At 33.3% G+C, this 14,813-nt stretch overlaps 1 protein-coding gene and 1 long non-coding RNA gene across 2 annotated transcripts; both read right to left on the reverse strand.

Annotated features, from left to right (window-relative positions):
* Positions 1-1,987: 1,987 nt before the first annotated feature.
* On the reverse strand, positions 1,988-6,957 carry LOC147404351 (uncharacterized). Its single transcript, XM_086440274.1, has 4 exons — positions 6,753-6,957; positions 6,588-6,641; positions 6,443-6,494; positions 1,988-2,351 (listed from the first exon to the last, which is right to left on the reverse strand). The coding sequence occupies exons 1-4, from the start codon at positions 6,917-6,919 to the stop codon at positions 2,136-2,138; spliced, it is 489 nt and encodes a 162-aa protein (XP_086296400.1). The 5' UTR covers positions 6,920-6,957; the 3' UTR covers positions 1,988-2,135.
* Positions 3,342-6,436, reverse strand: LOC147404352 (uncharacterized). The gene is made up of 2 exons (XR_015177736.1): positions 4,433-6,436; positions 3,342-4,331 (listed from the first exon to the last, which is right to left on the reverse strand). It is a non-coding gene; the product is annotated as an uncharacterized LOC147404352 (long non-coding RNA).
* Positions 6,958-14,813: the final 7,856 nt, after the last annotated feature.

Genomic DNA, 14,813 nt, shown 5'->3' on the forward strand with positions numbered 1-14,813 from the left:
AAATGCTGAAGTAAACGTGGGGTGGAAGGCATTTTTGATGTGGAAGTGTGTAGGAACAATAGATGCTTTTCATTGAGATATTCTAGTTAGAAATCCCCCGCCCCCCCCAAATTGTTATTCTAGCACGGTTCAAATTTAACTTCAATGGTGAGGAAATATCTATTTTCATGTCCTACATCCATATGGCACCCAACCGTGTAAGGAAACTCTAGTGTCTCACACTAGAGCAAACATCGTGATGTTTGCTTCATCCTACTTCCTACCTAATATGGTTTGTTATGGAGTTAAGGCTATTGTTGACCAGTCTTCTTATGTCGTACTAGCAACAATCTGATAATCGGCAAATATATGAACGTGGGACCAGAGCATCCATTCGTTGGTGGCCAAGTAAATCAAACCAATCAAATAATCCTCATCATCCTTCGACTGCATGATTTGGAATATTGGCTGTATGTACGATTGATTAAGAGGAATTCTGTCCCACGCTAATCAATTAATTCATCCAATCAGAATGATCCATCTGAAAAAAAAAAAAAAAAACCCTCCAACTTTATGTATAATTCAGGTTTGTTTTTCAAAAATGAGTCATGCTGGAGTGACCTCAAGATTGACCTCATTTTGCACTTTTCTGATGTGGAGGTATGCGCAGAACCGTGGATGTTTTTCACTCATATCTCAATGAAAAGCATCTATGGCTCATATACACCTCAATGCCAACAAAGTGCAAATGAGGTCACTTCAACATTTTTTAAGAAAATAAGAAAAGAGCATAAAATATGAAGATTTTTTTCTTTCCAAAGAAGAATAATATTTCCCGATCATACATAGCCCATAGTCGACTAAGACACTTATCTAAAAATGATGCACTGCAACGTGGCTGATTGCGATGAATGAGCTAAAATTCAAGACTGCAAAATTAATAACATTTTCTGAATAAAACATCTCCTAATATTTGTACTTGATATTATCTGAAACAAAAAGTACAAGAGTTCAAAAAGTATACTATTAAGAATATAAATTGAAATCTTGCCAACTATGGTTTAAAGCAAGAAAATCACCGTCTTCCTTAACAATAAACAAATATGATAAGTGGAGTTCATAATACACTTCAGACTCGATAAGTTTATTGGCAGACTCAATCAAACTTGAAAGGTCATTCTTACCTCTCTCATTGGTGTAAGGGTAGAACACATAAACCTGAAGTTTATGTTAAAAATCTGGTTCTAGGGTGAAATCCCAAGAACTAAGAGTAATAAAAAATATCTATGTCGAGCAAAACAAACTAGAAACTTCAATCTAGATTTGAGATTGATGGAAATCAATTGCAAACACTAAAATTAAGAACTAATATCGAACTCTAATGCTAAAAAAAAAAACAAAGAAAGAGAAGAAAAATCTCTTCTTCTATTAATCAATCTTAAAAAAAAATTTACTCTTCACTGAATTTATTTATTGGAGTTCCTTATATAGATTACTCCATAACAACTTAGAAACCTTCTAAAATACTAAAAAGTAATTTCCTAATCTATCTATAGCATATTACTAACCTTCAAATCCTATTAGAACTCAATTTGGATATCTAAAAGGACTTCTAATTATAACCTAAATAATAAAAACGAATTTTAAACATAAAACAAATTAGAAACTAATTAGGAAAAGAAACTTTCTAAATTTAAAATAGAAACTAACTAGGACTACTTAAGTGACTTAAAAAATAGAAACTCAATACAAAAAAAAAATCCTAAGAGAAGTTGGACTAAGTCTAGTGGATCCGTCAAAGTTTGGGTCGAGTTGACTTGATCAATACAGGTTGACTTGGTCAATGCTGATTATTTCTTTCTTCGATGCATCTTAATTCGATCATAGGCATTGAGATAAGTGTAGACAAGCCTATCTACATCACTCACACAGCCAACCAGCCTAAGTTTTGTCCATCCAAGATCAAAATTTTAACCCATATCATAAAAAATCTTCAGGGAGTAAAACATGAGAAATAATGATCATAATATAACTCTCAAAGTACTAAATGCTTCTTTTGGTCGAATACATGATTTCTTACAATTGGAATGTGATTAATCTAGTTACAAGGAGAGACCTCCATACCGTGTCAGCTTAGCAGCTGCAGCAAAACGACTTTAGCTATTTTCTGATTCACTACTTTCCAAATGCTCTATGAAGCTAGTAGAGAGTATCGAAGGATTTCCTTTGGGGGTGAATGGATTAAAATTGCATTTGTGTAAGGAAGATTGGAATTTCTTCAGCCCATCGTTGAGATTTGCTTGTAATGCCCGAGGTGAGAATTCATCTGGTTTTTCAACAACTTTGATCGCAGTGGATACTGCAAGGTTAATCTGAAAGAAGGTTCGGCGAAAATTAAACAAAATTATAATAAAGTAATGCTAATATAATGAAATGTTTTGATTTCGATTCTTAGAAACAATTAACAACAGTTATTAGTTGAGAGAACATAATTGCATTTTCATGTCAAGTATTAGTATTTTTAGGGAAAAAAGACTACTTGCATATACATCCCTGTGCATACTATATGATTCTGCTTTCTTTGAACAGAAGTAACCAAACAGCATGAACCTTTTAAAGCTTTAGACATGAGAATATTCAAGTATGAGATCTCTCAACAACCAAAACCATGGTACAAGTGAACAGACATTGAATGGGTAAATCTCAGATGAAATTCAGAGCTTCAAAGACAAGGACGTTAATTTATTTTTGTATCTTTCTTTTATGGTAAGATTTCATTAATCAAGCTGCTTTAGATGACCAACCAGAAAATAAAGACCCAACACGACAAGCACTATTCCATGACTCAATGTTACAAACCCGCTCCCAACTCCCCAGAATACAACTCAACACTCCTTAAATATTTTACAAGAAGCTCAAGATTGAAAGGAAAATATCTTATGGGGACAGCTCCTTGCCATCAAATAAATGGCTACTCCTCTTCTTCCGAAGGCCCCAACAAATTGCAAACAGGCTAGGCACCAGAAAATCCTCTTAGGCACTAAGAAGGCAGAGCCCAACTGAATCCAAGACCAGAATAAAGCCCATGTAGATGTCAGAAGGCACCCAACAGTACTTAACAAGGACAAGAATTGAGTCAAAAACAGGTGCACAAGGGCAGTGAAAGAGGATATGATTAGCTAGCTCCCCACGCTTCTCATAAAGATAGAAGTTAGCCAAAGAGAATCCTCTCCAGATGATCCGATCTGATCTGAGGTAAGAATCTTACCCAAAATCGCCAATCATACAAAAAATGGTAACGTATTTTTGATGGGTAAGCTGGACTTGAGCCCACAACCTCAAGTTGTTTTGTAGTGTGATGAAAAATGTTAACTTGGATGGAACCTTAGGGCCCCAAATCGATGATGCTGGGAATGAAGCATTACTTGCCTATACCATCAACAAATAAAAGGACCTCATTGATCCCATCACGACTTCTCACACCTTACAATCCACAACATCTAGCCGCAACAGCACTAAAGCGGTGCAATTTATCAATTTGGCAATGTCCGTCACCTCCCAAGTCATTAAGCCTCTTCTAAACCCGAAGTTCCCTGCCCAAACTAATAATGAATGAAGAAATGGAATAACCTTCCTTGTGAGACAATACAAAGTTTTGGAAATTTCCCCATTAAAAGCAAGTTCCCACACCAATGATCCTCCCAAAACCGCACCGTACTCCCCCTCCCAATTTTAACGTGCACTTTCTTATGGAATGATGCTAGAATTTTCAACTCTCTTTTCCATACCCCACATTCATAAGAGGCCTTGGCACTCCCACTATCCCAGTCATACTCACCCCAAATTTATTGAGGCAATTACTCGCCGACATAAACTATCCACCTCCATCCCAAACCACCAAAGTCACTTTCCCATTAGAGTTGAGTTCATTAGATTCAACCTTTCAAGACCAAGGCCACCATGACTTTTTGGGAAGAACATTTTTCCAATTCACTTAGTAGAACTTCTTCTTGCCTTCCTTACCATGCTAGAGGAGCTCACGAAATAACTTGTCAAGCTTCGTCTCCACACATCTGGGAATTGAGAACAAAGAGAGGGAGTAATTACGGATAACTGTCACTGTACTCTTAATAAAGGTCACCCCACCCCCCTTTAGATAAGTACTTCAACTGCCATGAACTCAACCTCCTTCCCACCTACTCAAGCATTGGCTCCCAACCCACCTAACCCAATTAAGAATCCCGCAAGATCTTCATTTGATACAACCTTTGCCAACATCCTTCCAAGAGCTTTTGCAATCACAATGAACAAGAATGGGGACAATGATTCTCTTTGCTACAAGCCCTTGAACCCTTGAAGAAATCAAAAAGAGATCCATTAACTAGAGTTGAGAAAGAAAGGGAAGAAACACACTTCATAAACCATTTGATCCATTTGGTAAAAAATCCCATACAATTCATAAGATATTTGAGAAAGGTTCGACAAACATGGTCATATGCTTTCTCCAAGTCAATCTTGCAAACCACCCCTGTCACCCTGGAAACGACATTCATTTGCAATTAGGACTCCATCCAAGATTTTCCTACCATACACAAACGTCAATTGAGCAGTTCCAATAATCCCTTGGAGTACTAATATCATTGTAAAAGCAAGCAACTTCAATATGATCTTATAAGTAGTGGTTACCAAGCTAATTTTCCTAGTATTTTGCCTAATTACATTTTTCCACAAGGTGCCCCTCTCTAAACTAAACCTCCATGACTACTTCCTAAGAAGTGCTACATAGGTTTGCTTAATTTTTCTGATTCCTGAGCCACAAATTTTTCTGGTGTATAGCTAATCTCGTACTTCATATGTTGAAATTTCCTCAATTCACCATAATGCCAAAGGAAGTTTCAAAAAAGCTTCTCTAGTTTCAATTCTATAAATTTGGGAATTGAAAGGGGTATTAGGAAATAAATTGGGATGCTACCTCCTTTAGATAAAGAACTCACCTTCCAAGATCTCAGCCTAGTTTCTATCTTATCGATCATCGGGTCCTAGATAACTTAACTTGTGTATTACACTCCAAGAGGGAGACCCAAAAATGATGCTGAGAAAATCTCCATCTGGTCATAATTGCTTTATCCCCACTCAAGGAACACACTGATTAGAGGACCTCTTCCTCATCAAAAGAACGTTCAAGCCATTGTTGCCAATCAAGAAAGGTTTTATCAAATTCGAGATTGTCAAGGAGAGGTCTCTCATTGTATACTCCATGATATAATTTTTCATAATACACAACCATACCCTCTTGATTCTCTCTTTCCCTTTCAACTCCACCTCATTCACCTGAATCTTAGAGATAAAATTTATTTCTCCTGACTATTAGTTGTTCGATGGAAGAACTTAGTGTTCTTATCACCTTCCTTCAACCACCTCACTCTGTAGGAATAACTCCAATGGGTGATAAACTAATAAAAAGTCAATTGAGAGAGTATTCAACAAAGGCCAACTACAACTCCAATTAAAAGGAATTTACAAGTTGAAAGTTCTAAAGACGAAAAAGAACGTGGGTTGATATTGAAAGCGAATATGAATTCACTTTCAATAAAATAAGTCATGGCTCTTTAAAAAATTGAATTGTGGAACACAATTAGTCTAGTTGACCCCAAATCTTTGGGATAAGGCTTCAATGATGATGATAATTTTAAAATTCTACTCAACATAAATAAATAGAACTCACATATGTTACATCAACCATATAAAGCATAAGAGATGTAACCATGACCAAAACTGAAAGGAGAAAATAAGCAAAGACAAGACGTAAACTGAAAGCAATTTCTTCAATATGAAATCAGTTTCGATTGAAAAAAAGAACCTCGACACGTCTTCCCCTATTTCAAAAACAACACCTCAAAACTCTACAAGTATCATTTTTTGTTACTTCTAAAAAAGAAGACAAAGAACAAGTTTTGCTCTAATAAGCTCTTCTAAGATAAAGCTTTTACTATCTTACCAATTGCAAAATAAGAAGTACGCTTTCTTTTAGCTCTATTTCAAAGAAAATGTATTACAATCATGCCTTAAAATGCGATATATTTCGAGCAATTCTGTAATTTTTAAGGTCATGTTTGTTCGCTAAATAGAACTACAAATAAAATTGATTTCTCAAGAAAACATAATTTTCCACCTTCTTCTCATGCATTTTACTTAGAAATTGAGCTTTAGTTGGAACCCAATTTTGCTGGGAAAAGGAATTTCCCTATCCAACTTCCACCAGTTTTCCACAAGACCCTGATTTTTCTTGCCCAATCAATGCGGGTAGGGTACAGAACAAATGATTTTCCATGAAATATTTTTTTCCAGCAAATAAAAAGGAACCCAATATAGAAATTCAGAAAAATTCAATCAAAATAACGAATTAAATCAGGAAAATTAAAACCACACAGCTATTGGTAAGATTAGAAGAAATTTTCCGCACCGATTGAGAAGCGATCTTAACCAAAGCGTTTGCGAGAGGCAAAATACAAAACCTGAAAAAAGATAGAAATTATAAAGAAAAATTACACAAAACAAAATTTTCAGAAACAAATAAAGAAAAGAAGTGGATAGAAATAGAATCATACATTCCTCTTCCACCAGCTAAAGCTTCTTCTGAAGGTTCCTTCCATTCATCAAGCCTACATTGATACAAAGAAACCCTAAGAGAGAGAGAGTTCTATAGAATTATAGAGAGAGAGAGAGAGAGAGAGAGAGAGAGAGAGAGAGAGAGAGAGAGAGAGAGAATTTACACCCAACCGTAACGACGATCAAATATTAGGCGTTTGGAAGATCTTTTGATGGGGCCGCCACTGGAGGACTGGTTAGAGTTGGAGTTGGAGACGATGGAGTCGTCCATGTACTCTACTACCGATAAAACCCCCGAGTCCCAAGCTCCTGCTACTTTCGAAGGGAGCATTGTAATTTAGAGAGATTCTATTGCCAGACCAACTTTGGCTAACGCCACCCCAATTAACCAAAGAGTAACCCACATCTTGGGGTGGCAGTAGCAAAAGATGGTGTGGTAATAGAAGCTCTGTTTATTGAAAGAGCTGCTATTAGCACACCAACTTTTACTTATTACATCCCAATTAAAAAAATAATATTAAGTGAATGCTTGCCAATAAGTAAAAATTGGAGTGTCAATAGAAGCTCTCTCAATTATTATTTTTTACTAGATTTTTTTTTTTTTTAGATTTAGGATTTTATATGAACCTAACCTAAATTATAAACAACTATTGAAATTGTTTGAAGGAGTGTTATAATATTGAGATTAACCTTTGAAATGTTTGAGGAGTGTTTTAAACTTTAATTGGGGTGTTACAAATAATTTAAGAAATGCGATTTTTCTCAAAATATGCATAATGTCCAAATTTTGATTTCGATGCACCATTCATTTTAATTCCCATAACATGCATTTCGAGTGAATTTGTCATTTTTGTTATCAATGAATTCACTGGTATATCTACAAATTCATAGATGTTAAAAGTGACGAACTCTAGAGTTCATAGGTTATAAAAATGAGATCGTTTGGATACACACATCAAAGTAACTTTTTTATTTTTAGAAATTAAAAAGTTAAAAGACTTGTTTGGATTCATTTTAAAAAGTTAAAAATCTTAATTTTTTAAAAAGTAAAAGTAAACTACTTTCTACTTTTAAAAGTTACTTTATCATAAAACTATTTTTTTTCTAGTTACTTTTTATTCAAAAGGGTTGATAGACTCACCCTTAAGAAATTGGGGGAGTAATAAGTAAATTTAGGTGCCAATATCAGCTCTCTTAATTTATAAGTTATGCTGGAGTGATATTAAAATTGACATCGTTTCACACATTGTTAATGTGGAGGTACTCACAAAATCATAGATGTTTTTCACTCGTATCTCGATGAAAGGCATCTACGGTTTGTACATACATCTGTATCAGCAATGTGGGTTGGAGGTTAAAGAAGATGAGGGTTCTTGGTTGAGAGTTGAAAGATGGATGTAAGTTCTTGAATTGAGAAATGATTAGAGATATTGAGTAGGAATTTTGGTAGAATTTTAGGTTGCGAGATGAGGCTTTAAGAGCATAAATTATTCATAAGAAATAAGGTTATTTATAGAATTTTTGGAGAAATTTTGAGGATAAAGTAGTCCAACCTTAAAAACAAAAAGACTGGTCATGAGATTTTGATTGTTTCTTTTAGGATTTTTTATTTTCATAAGAATGGAGGTGGAATTTGTGAGATGAAATCCTATAAACTTTTTAGGTCTTTGATTTTTTGGTAAATAGAGGTGAGAGAACAAAAGTATTTTTGAGAAGATGAGTGTGAGAGTTACATGTGTAAAGGTGAAGTGATATATAAACATTAGACTTAGATTCTCTTGTAAATATTTCCAAAAGCAAAGATAGATATATATATTTTAAATGGATTAATGAAAGAGTTTCATATATGTACTTGAAGATTTCTACTTTTAGATGATAGGATTGAAAATTCTCCCAACTTTAGGGGTTTTTATTAACGTCCAAGACACATTTTTTTATTTGACCTCACTTTTTGATAGGACATTTTTGAGATTTTTCAAAGGAATTGACTCTTTAATTAGGTTGGAGCATTGACCCACCAATAAAGATCTTTCTTGAAGGTTGGAGCTTATGAGAGACCACCATGTGTCCTATTTTGGGGAAAGGTGGATGATCATGGGCTTTTGGATGTGCTTAAAATGGATTTGGTATTAGATTTTGGTTTTGGACTTAGATTATGGGCTTAGGATGATTTAGATTTAAATATTTGGACTAAGCTTGAAAATAGACTTGGTATTGAGTTAGGTTATGGAAAGTGAGTTTGGATTTGAAAGTGGGTATGAAATTAGGTTAATCCATAGTTTGGAAAAATGGGTTAGGAAAGTGGATATGGAATTGGATAAGGTTATATAGATGGATTAGGGACAAGGTTTGGGAATACAAAACAATAAGAAATGATGCATGTGTGCAGGTATGCATGAAGAAATATGTCAAGTGACAATTATTATGTAACGTGGGCCCATTGAAAGGCTTTAGACTCTTAATTGAAATCAACTTGAGATTTTGAAAATTTGGACTCTTTCTAATGGGTTTGTATAAATTGGGGTGTCTACAACCTTTTGATCGTCATTCATTTTTCCTTATCGGAGAAAGTTGTTAAATAAAAATAAGCTTGGGAGAACTTTTTAGGCTCAAGAGGTGTTGGTCAGCATTAAAAAAAATTCTTAGGTGACTTTAATTGTTTCTTAACAAATAGCCAAATCAAATGCTTCGGTTAGTCTAGCAGGTCAAAATAGTTGAACTCCAACACGCATGTCATTACTTAACCCCGAAACAAAACAATTAATTAAAAATGATTATGGTAAATCGATAATCCGATTGACAAGTTTTTCAAATAGGCATTGAAATTCATGAATTGTAAAAGTTTATTTGAGTTTACTAATGCCACACCTGGATCTACGAACTCCCGAGAGCCAAAATGAGAGCATAAGTTCCGAGTGAATTGGGGCCATAACACTAACCCAATTGAATGAGTCATCCAATGATATACCATGCTATAGTGTCTCAGGTTAGATGAGCCAAAGCCAAGGGAACCATCATTTCATCGGGCAAACCATTCAATTATTGACATCGTTCACCCTGAAAAATCCCATTTTCAAGATCATTTTTATCGAACCTTGGAAAATCAATACGAAGTGGATGACCTTCTATTTCCATGCTACCTTTTTGATACTCTTTGATGCACAATAGCAGGAACACGTGGTCTTCTCGAATTGGCATTTGATAAGCAACCAAACATTTAAGGGTTGCTTGGATTGTGAAACCTAGTAAGCTTCACATTCCACTCTCAAACTAAGGGTGATGCAAACTTTAAATGTAAATAAATAAATAGTATGATGAAATATCCCTTGCATACTTTTCATAATTTACGACATCGAGAAGCATGATGAGCATCAAACATACATATATACTTATTATTTAAGATTTTTAGGGCTCCCAACCATGGAATCTCATCGTCATTATATTTTATTTCGGGATTTTCTTTAACCCATATAAAACAAAAAAAAATTGGCTATGGTGTGGGTTGCCCTTATTAATTTGTGGGGTGTTTTTATAATTACACATCCTTTATTTTCATCGAAAATTATTCATCCAAAATTAAGTTCTTTCAATGTTGATTTCAAATTTTGGTGACTTGTATGATATTATCATTTTTAATTTGAAATTTGTAGGGTTTTATAAATAAAAATTATTATTTAGAAATTGAAAATTTGGCTATTACTTATTATTTAAAAATGAATTGTATTTTAATTTATAAGAAATAATATATTTTATTGTGTTTGTAAGAAATAGGCATTTGAAACATGCAAATAATATATAATATGATTGTAAGGGTAAAAAAAAAATAATTTACCAGTTTCAACAATGTGTAACAAACAACTTTTTTAGCACTTAAATCCAAAGTTTATAAGTTTCAACACTTTTTTTTTTTTTTTTTTTTTCAGTTTAACAAATAATACCTTAGACTACAAAGGAGAAATTGAATATTAATGCTTAAGTTTTTCAACCACTTTAAAATTTCTACGGGGACAAATTGCTAATATAAAAAATTCCAAAATTTCTATGAGGGAAAATTAGTAGAACTATTTCATTTAAAAAAAAAAAATTATGACTACCTCCCTGTAGATTTCAAAAAGTCTTATGGGGGCAATTACCCCCATTGCCCCCACTGTAAATCCGCCCTTGATGGGGTTTTTTTTTTGTTCTTCTGCTTTCCTCTTTCCTCTTTTCTTTTTTTCCCTTTAATTTCCTTGTTGTGTTAATTTTCATAAAGGTCCCCCCTTTGTTGTCATGTCTGTCCCCCCTTTTATAATTTTTTATTTTTTTTTGCATTAAAGATAAAGGAAAATTTCCTCATTTGTTTGCTTTGATCAAACCCAAAGAAGGACAAAATCTTTTTTATTTTTGGTTTTCAATTTGCTTTCCTTTTTCTTTTCTTTTCTTTCTATTCTATCTTGACTGAATTAATGGTAAGGACGTGTGTGGGGATTATCACATGCTTCTCACAAATTTAACATCTTTTCCACCTAAATTAATATATGATTTGTTTAATTTTTTAATTGATTGGTTCGATTAATTGCTTTTTTTGTTCGTGATTGGTTCGATTTGTTTAAAGTTTTGATTGGATCATTTGATTGGTTATTAGTTTAAACCTTATATTTATTGATTTAATTAGTGATCAATTAATTAATTTTAAGGTTTTGATTTTTTGAATCAAGGCTTTAAACATGATCGACGGTTGTCATTCCGTGTAGCGGAATTCATCATTTTATGTGAAAAATTTTGGTTCTCATAAGCGTGGGGTATCTAAATTCGTACTGCATTATCAACAGTAAGGGTATTTTGGTCATTTTATCAGAATTGAACAATAAAAAGTTGTCAAGCAAACATTAATTTCTGGCTTATGTGCTTCTATAATGAACAAGTTTTTGCTAAATGTGACTTTTCAGACTTTGGACTTCTACTTTTGGAGTTGGGGCTAACTTCTGTAAATAACAGACTTAGTATTTCAACCATACTAAAAGAATTATATATTTCTTCATCATGACCAAGCATGTGTAGTGTGTGTGTATAACATACATTATAATGCATGAGAAATACATAGGTTAAGAAGGTTTCAACTTCCATCCTTTCGGTCAAATCGCCTTAAACATTTCATGCTCAAAGTTGAGATTCAACTTACTCAGGATAAATAAGAGTTCTCTATTACATCCTAAGGGTTTTCTAAAAAGAAAAAGAAATAGGGATAGAAAAAGAAAATGCAAGTGCTTAAAATAAAATTAAACCCTAACCCACATTATTTTTTGATAGTCTTGAATGAGATTATTTTGAGTAGAAGAACTTATAAATTGAAAGTTTTGATTAAGTGTTGGAGGTAAGAGATGAGTGATGATTTTTGTTTAGAAACTTGAAGGTTGGGGGAGGGTTGAATGAGTTTAGTAGAAATTTCAATAGAGTTTAAGATTGAGAGAAGGGGGCTTCAGAGCGTCAATTGCCCATAGGAAATGAGATTATTTATATAGTTTTAGAGAACTTTTAAGGATAAAGTGGTCTAACTCTAAAAACAAAGAGAAATGTCATAAGATTTTGATTTTGATTTTTTTTTATTTTTTAACTTTATGAGGGTAAATGTGAAATTTGTAAATGAAACCCTAAAAGTAATTTTTATCTTTGATTTTTTAATAAATAAAGGTAACAGAACAAAATTATTTTTTATAAGGTGAGTAGGGGAGTGCTATGTGTAAAAGTGAAGTGATAGGTAAAAATTAGACTTGGGTCCTCTTGTAAATATCTCAAAAGTAAGGGTGGATATATATTTTTGAAATGAATTAATGAGAGAGTTCAATGTATGTACTTGAAAATTCCTACTTTTTAAAGGTAGGATTGAAAGTTCTTTCAACTTTAAGGGAATTTTACTAAAAATCAAAATACCTTTTTGATTTAACATTACTTTTTGATGAGGGCATTCTTAGGTTTTTTTAAAGAGAATTGACTTTCTAATTAGGTTGGAGCATTTGGTATTAAGACTTATGAGAGACTAACATGTGTCATCTTTTGATATGACTTTGGATTTGGCTCATGGGCTTAAGATGGTTTGGATTTGGGTATTTGCACTAGATTTGAAAGTGGACTTGTCATTGGGTTAAGATATGTATAATTGATTGATTAATGGAGAATAGGTTTGGATTTAGGGAGTAGGTATGAAATTGAGTCGAAAATGGATCAGGGAAGTGGGTAGGGAGTTGGATGAAGTTGGACTAAGGACGAGGTTTGAGCATGTAAATTAATATGAAATGATGTATGTGTGCATGTATACATGAAGAAATGTGTAAAGTGACAATTATTATGTGACGTGAGTCCGTTGAAGGGTTTTAGGCCTTTAATAGAAGCCAACTTGAAAATTTGAAAACTTGAATTTTTTCTAATAGATTTATGCAGATTGGGGTGTCTACATAAGCTATTTGGTGTTGATATGATGAGTCGTGTTCAAGGTATTGAAAAATCAACCTTCAATGAATGGGGAAAAATGAGTAATCATAATCGATTCAAAATCTTGAGTCTCGAATGGGATACATAATTGGAGAACTTCATTGCTTGAAACATTTGATCAAGGTAAATCTCTAATATTTATTTTTTAACATTAGATAGCATTAAATTTTCTTTAATCATTGTACGTAACATATGTTGTGAAACTTTGTTGCAATAGTGCACGACTCCAAAATCCCAATCAAGTACATTGATTCAATAAGAGATGCCATAATCGACTAGATCACCTTCCATTTCTAACCAACCAGGGAATGATCAACCTTCAATGGGTTCACCTTCGATTTCTAACCAACCAAGAAATGATCAATCTTTGGATAAACAAGTTGTTGCTCATGAAAAAGTTCATACCAAGAATGGGTACATTTGTATGGTTCATAGTGGCAAACCTCTTCTGGAATATGCATACATGGTGGTTGTTGATGTTCAATGAAGTTAGAACGGTATCGTATGTGGCATGGCTTATGAGCTTTACTCAATTTTCCGACAAGCTTATAACTTATACCTTACATTTTTTAAGTGCTTACAAACTTGTAACATATACTATTTTTTGTGGATAAAAATATAGATGTACATGGGATTTGTTTTTCTTATTTTTATTTTATTTTAAAGTTATGTGTATATAAATTGTGAATTTCTTATAACAATTAATGAGATTTTTAATGATATGCTTTGAGGTAATTTATTTATTTATTTTTTGATGATGGGGTCATTCGAACTTACATCCGACTAAGGGGATCGGAAGAGCAAGGGCCGGAGCCAAGGCTATTGAGTCCCTCCCTTGGGCACATTCAAATGTTTCCTTAATATTTGCCCAATTCGTTCCTCCCATTTTCTGTTACAATGCAAATCTTCTCAAATGTTTATTGTAAAGTGTAGGAATGATTTATTATCGTTCCCAAATACCATTCCGAACTAAACCATTGGAACATCTAAAAAACCGCCCCAAAAAGAGAGAAACCAAGGATGTTTATATCGCATTAAATTAAGAATGGTTTTGAATTGTTCCCAAATATTAGGGACACCCTATATGAAACCATTTAAAACTATTCCCAGCCACTCAAAAAATTATAGACTGCTCCAAATCAAGCATTTTGGTGTAATGCCATAGAAGAATAGAAATGATTACATACCTCGAGTGTTTTATGAAAAAATGCGACAGGCTATTTTATTTATGCAAGGATATATATTAGATCCAATATATTACATAATATGGGTGTACTTAGTAGGTACATAAGTAACCAAAGGATAAAAGCATTGGAATGTGATGAAGTTAGTTACAAATATTTATGAGGCACACAAATCATGGTATCTTACATGAATAAAGGAAATGCCAAGTAGAATTGTGTGTTTTATTGGTTGTTTCATTGTATACATCTCTAAATCTAGGGATTTGCACTTAAAAAATCAATTTAGAATTTTTTTAAGAGGCTCCTAAGGAGATTACACTAACAATGCATAACGACCTTTCTCTTATGATATATGACAAATATGATCAAATGAATCATGTATTCTTGCTTATGCAACGATTCTAAAATGTACAGGATATTTCAATTTTAGCCAACAAATGAAAATTCCAATTCCCAACTACGAGTGTAAGATCGGAAATCAATTCAATTATATGATTAGGGCTTAAAATGGGTCGGGTTCAGACAATATATGAGTACAACCATATCCATATTTTTCTTTATTTGGATTTGTAT

This window comes from Akebia trifoliata, chromosome 4, assembly GCF_017979445.1.
Source record: "Akebia trifoliata isolate Shusen 1 chromosome 4, ASM1797944v1, whole genome shotgun sequence".
NCBI classification, from domain to species: Eukaryota; Viridiplantae; Streptophyta; class Magnoliopsida; order Ranunculales; family Lardizabalaceae; genus Akebia; species Akebia trifoliata.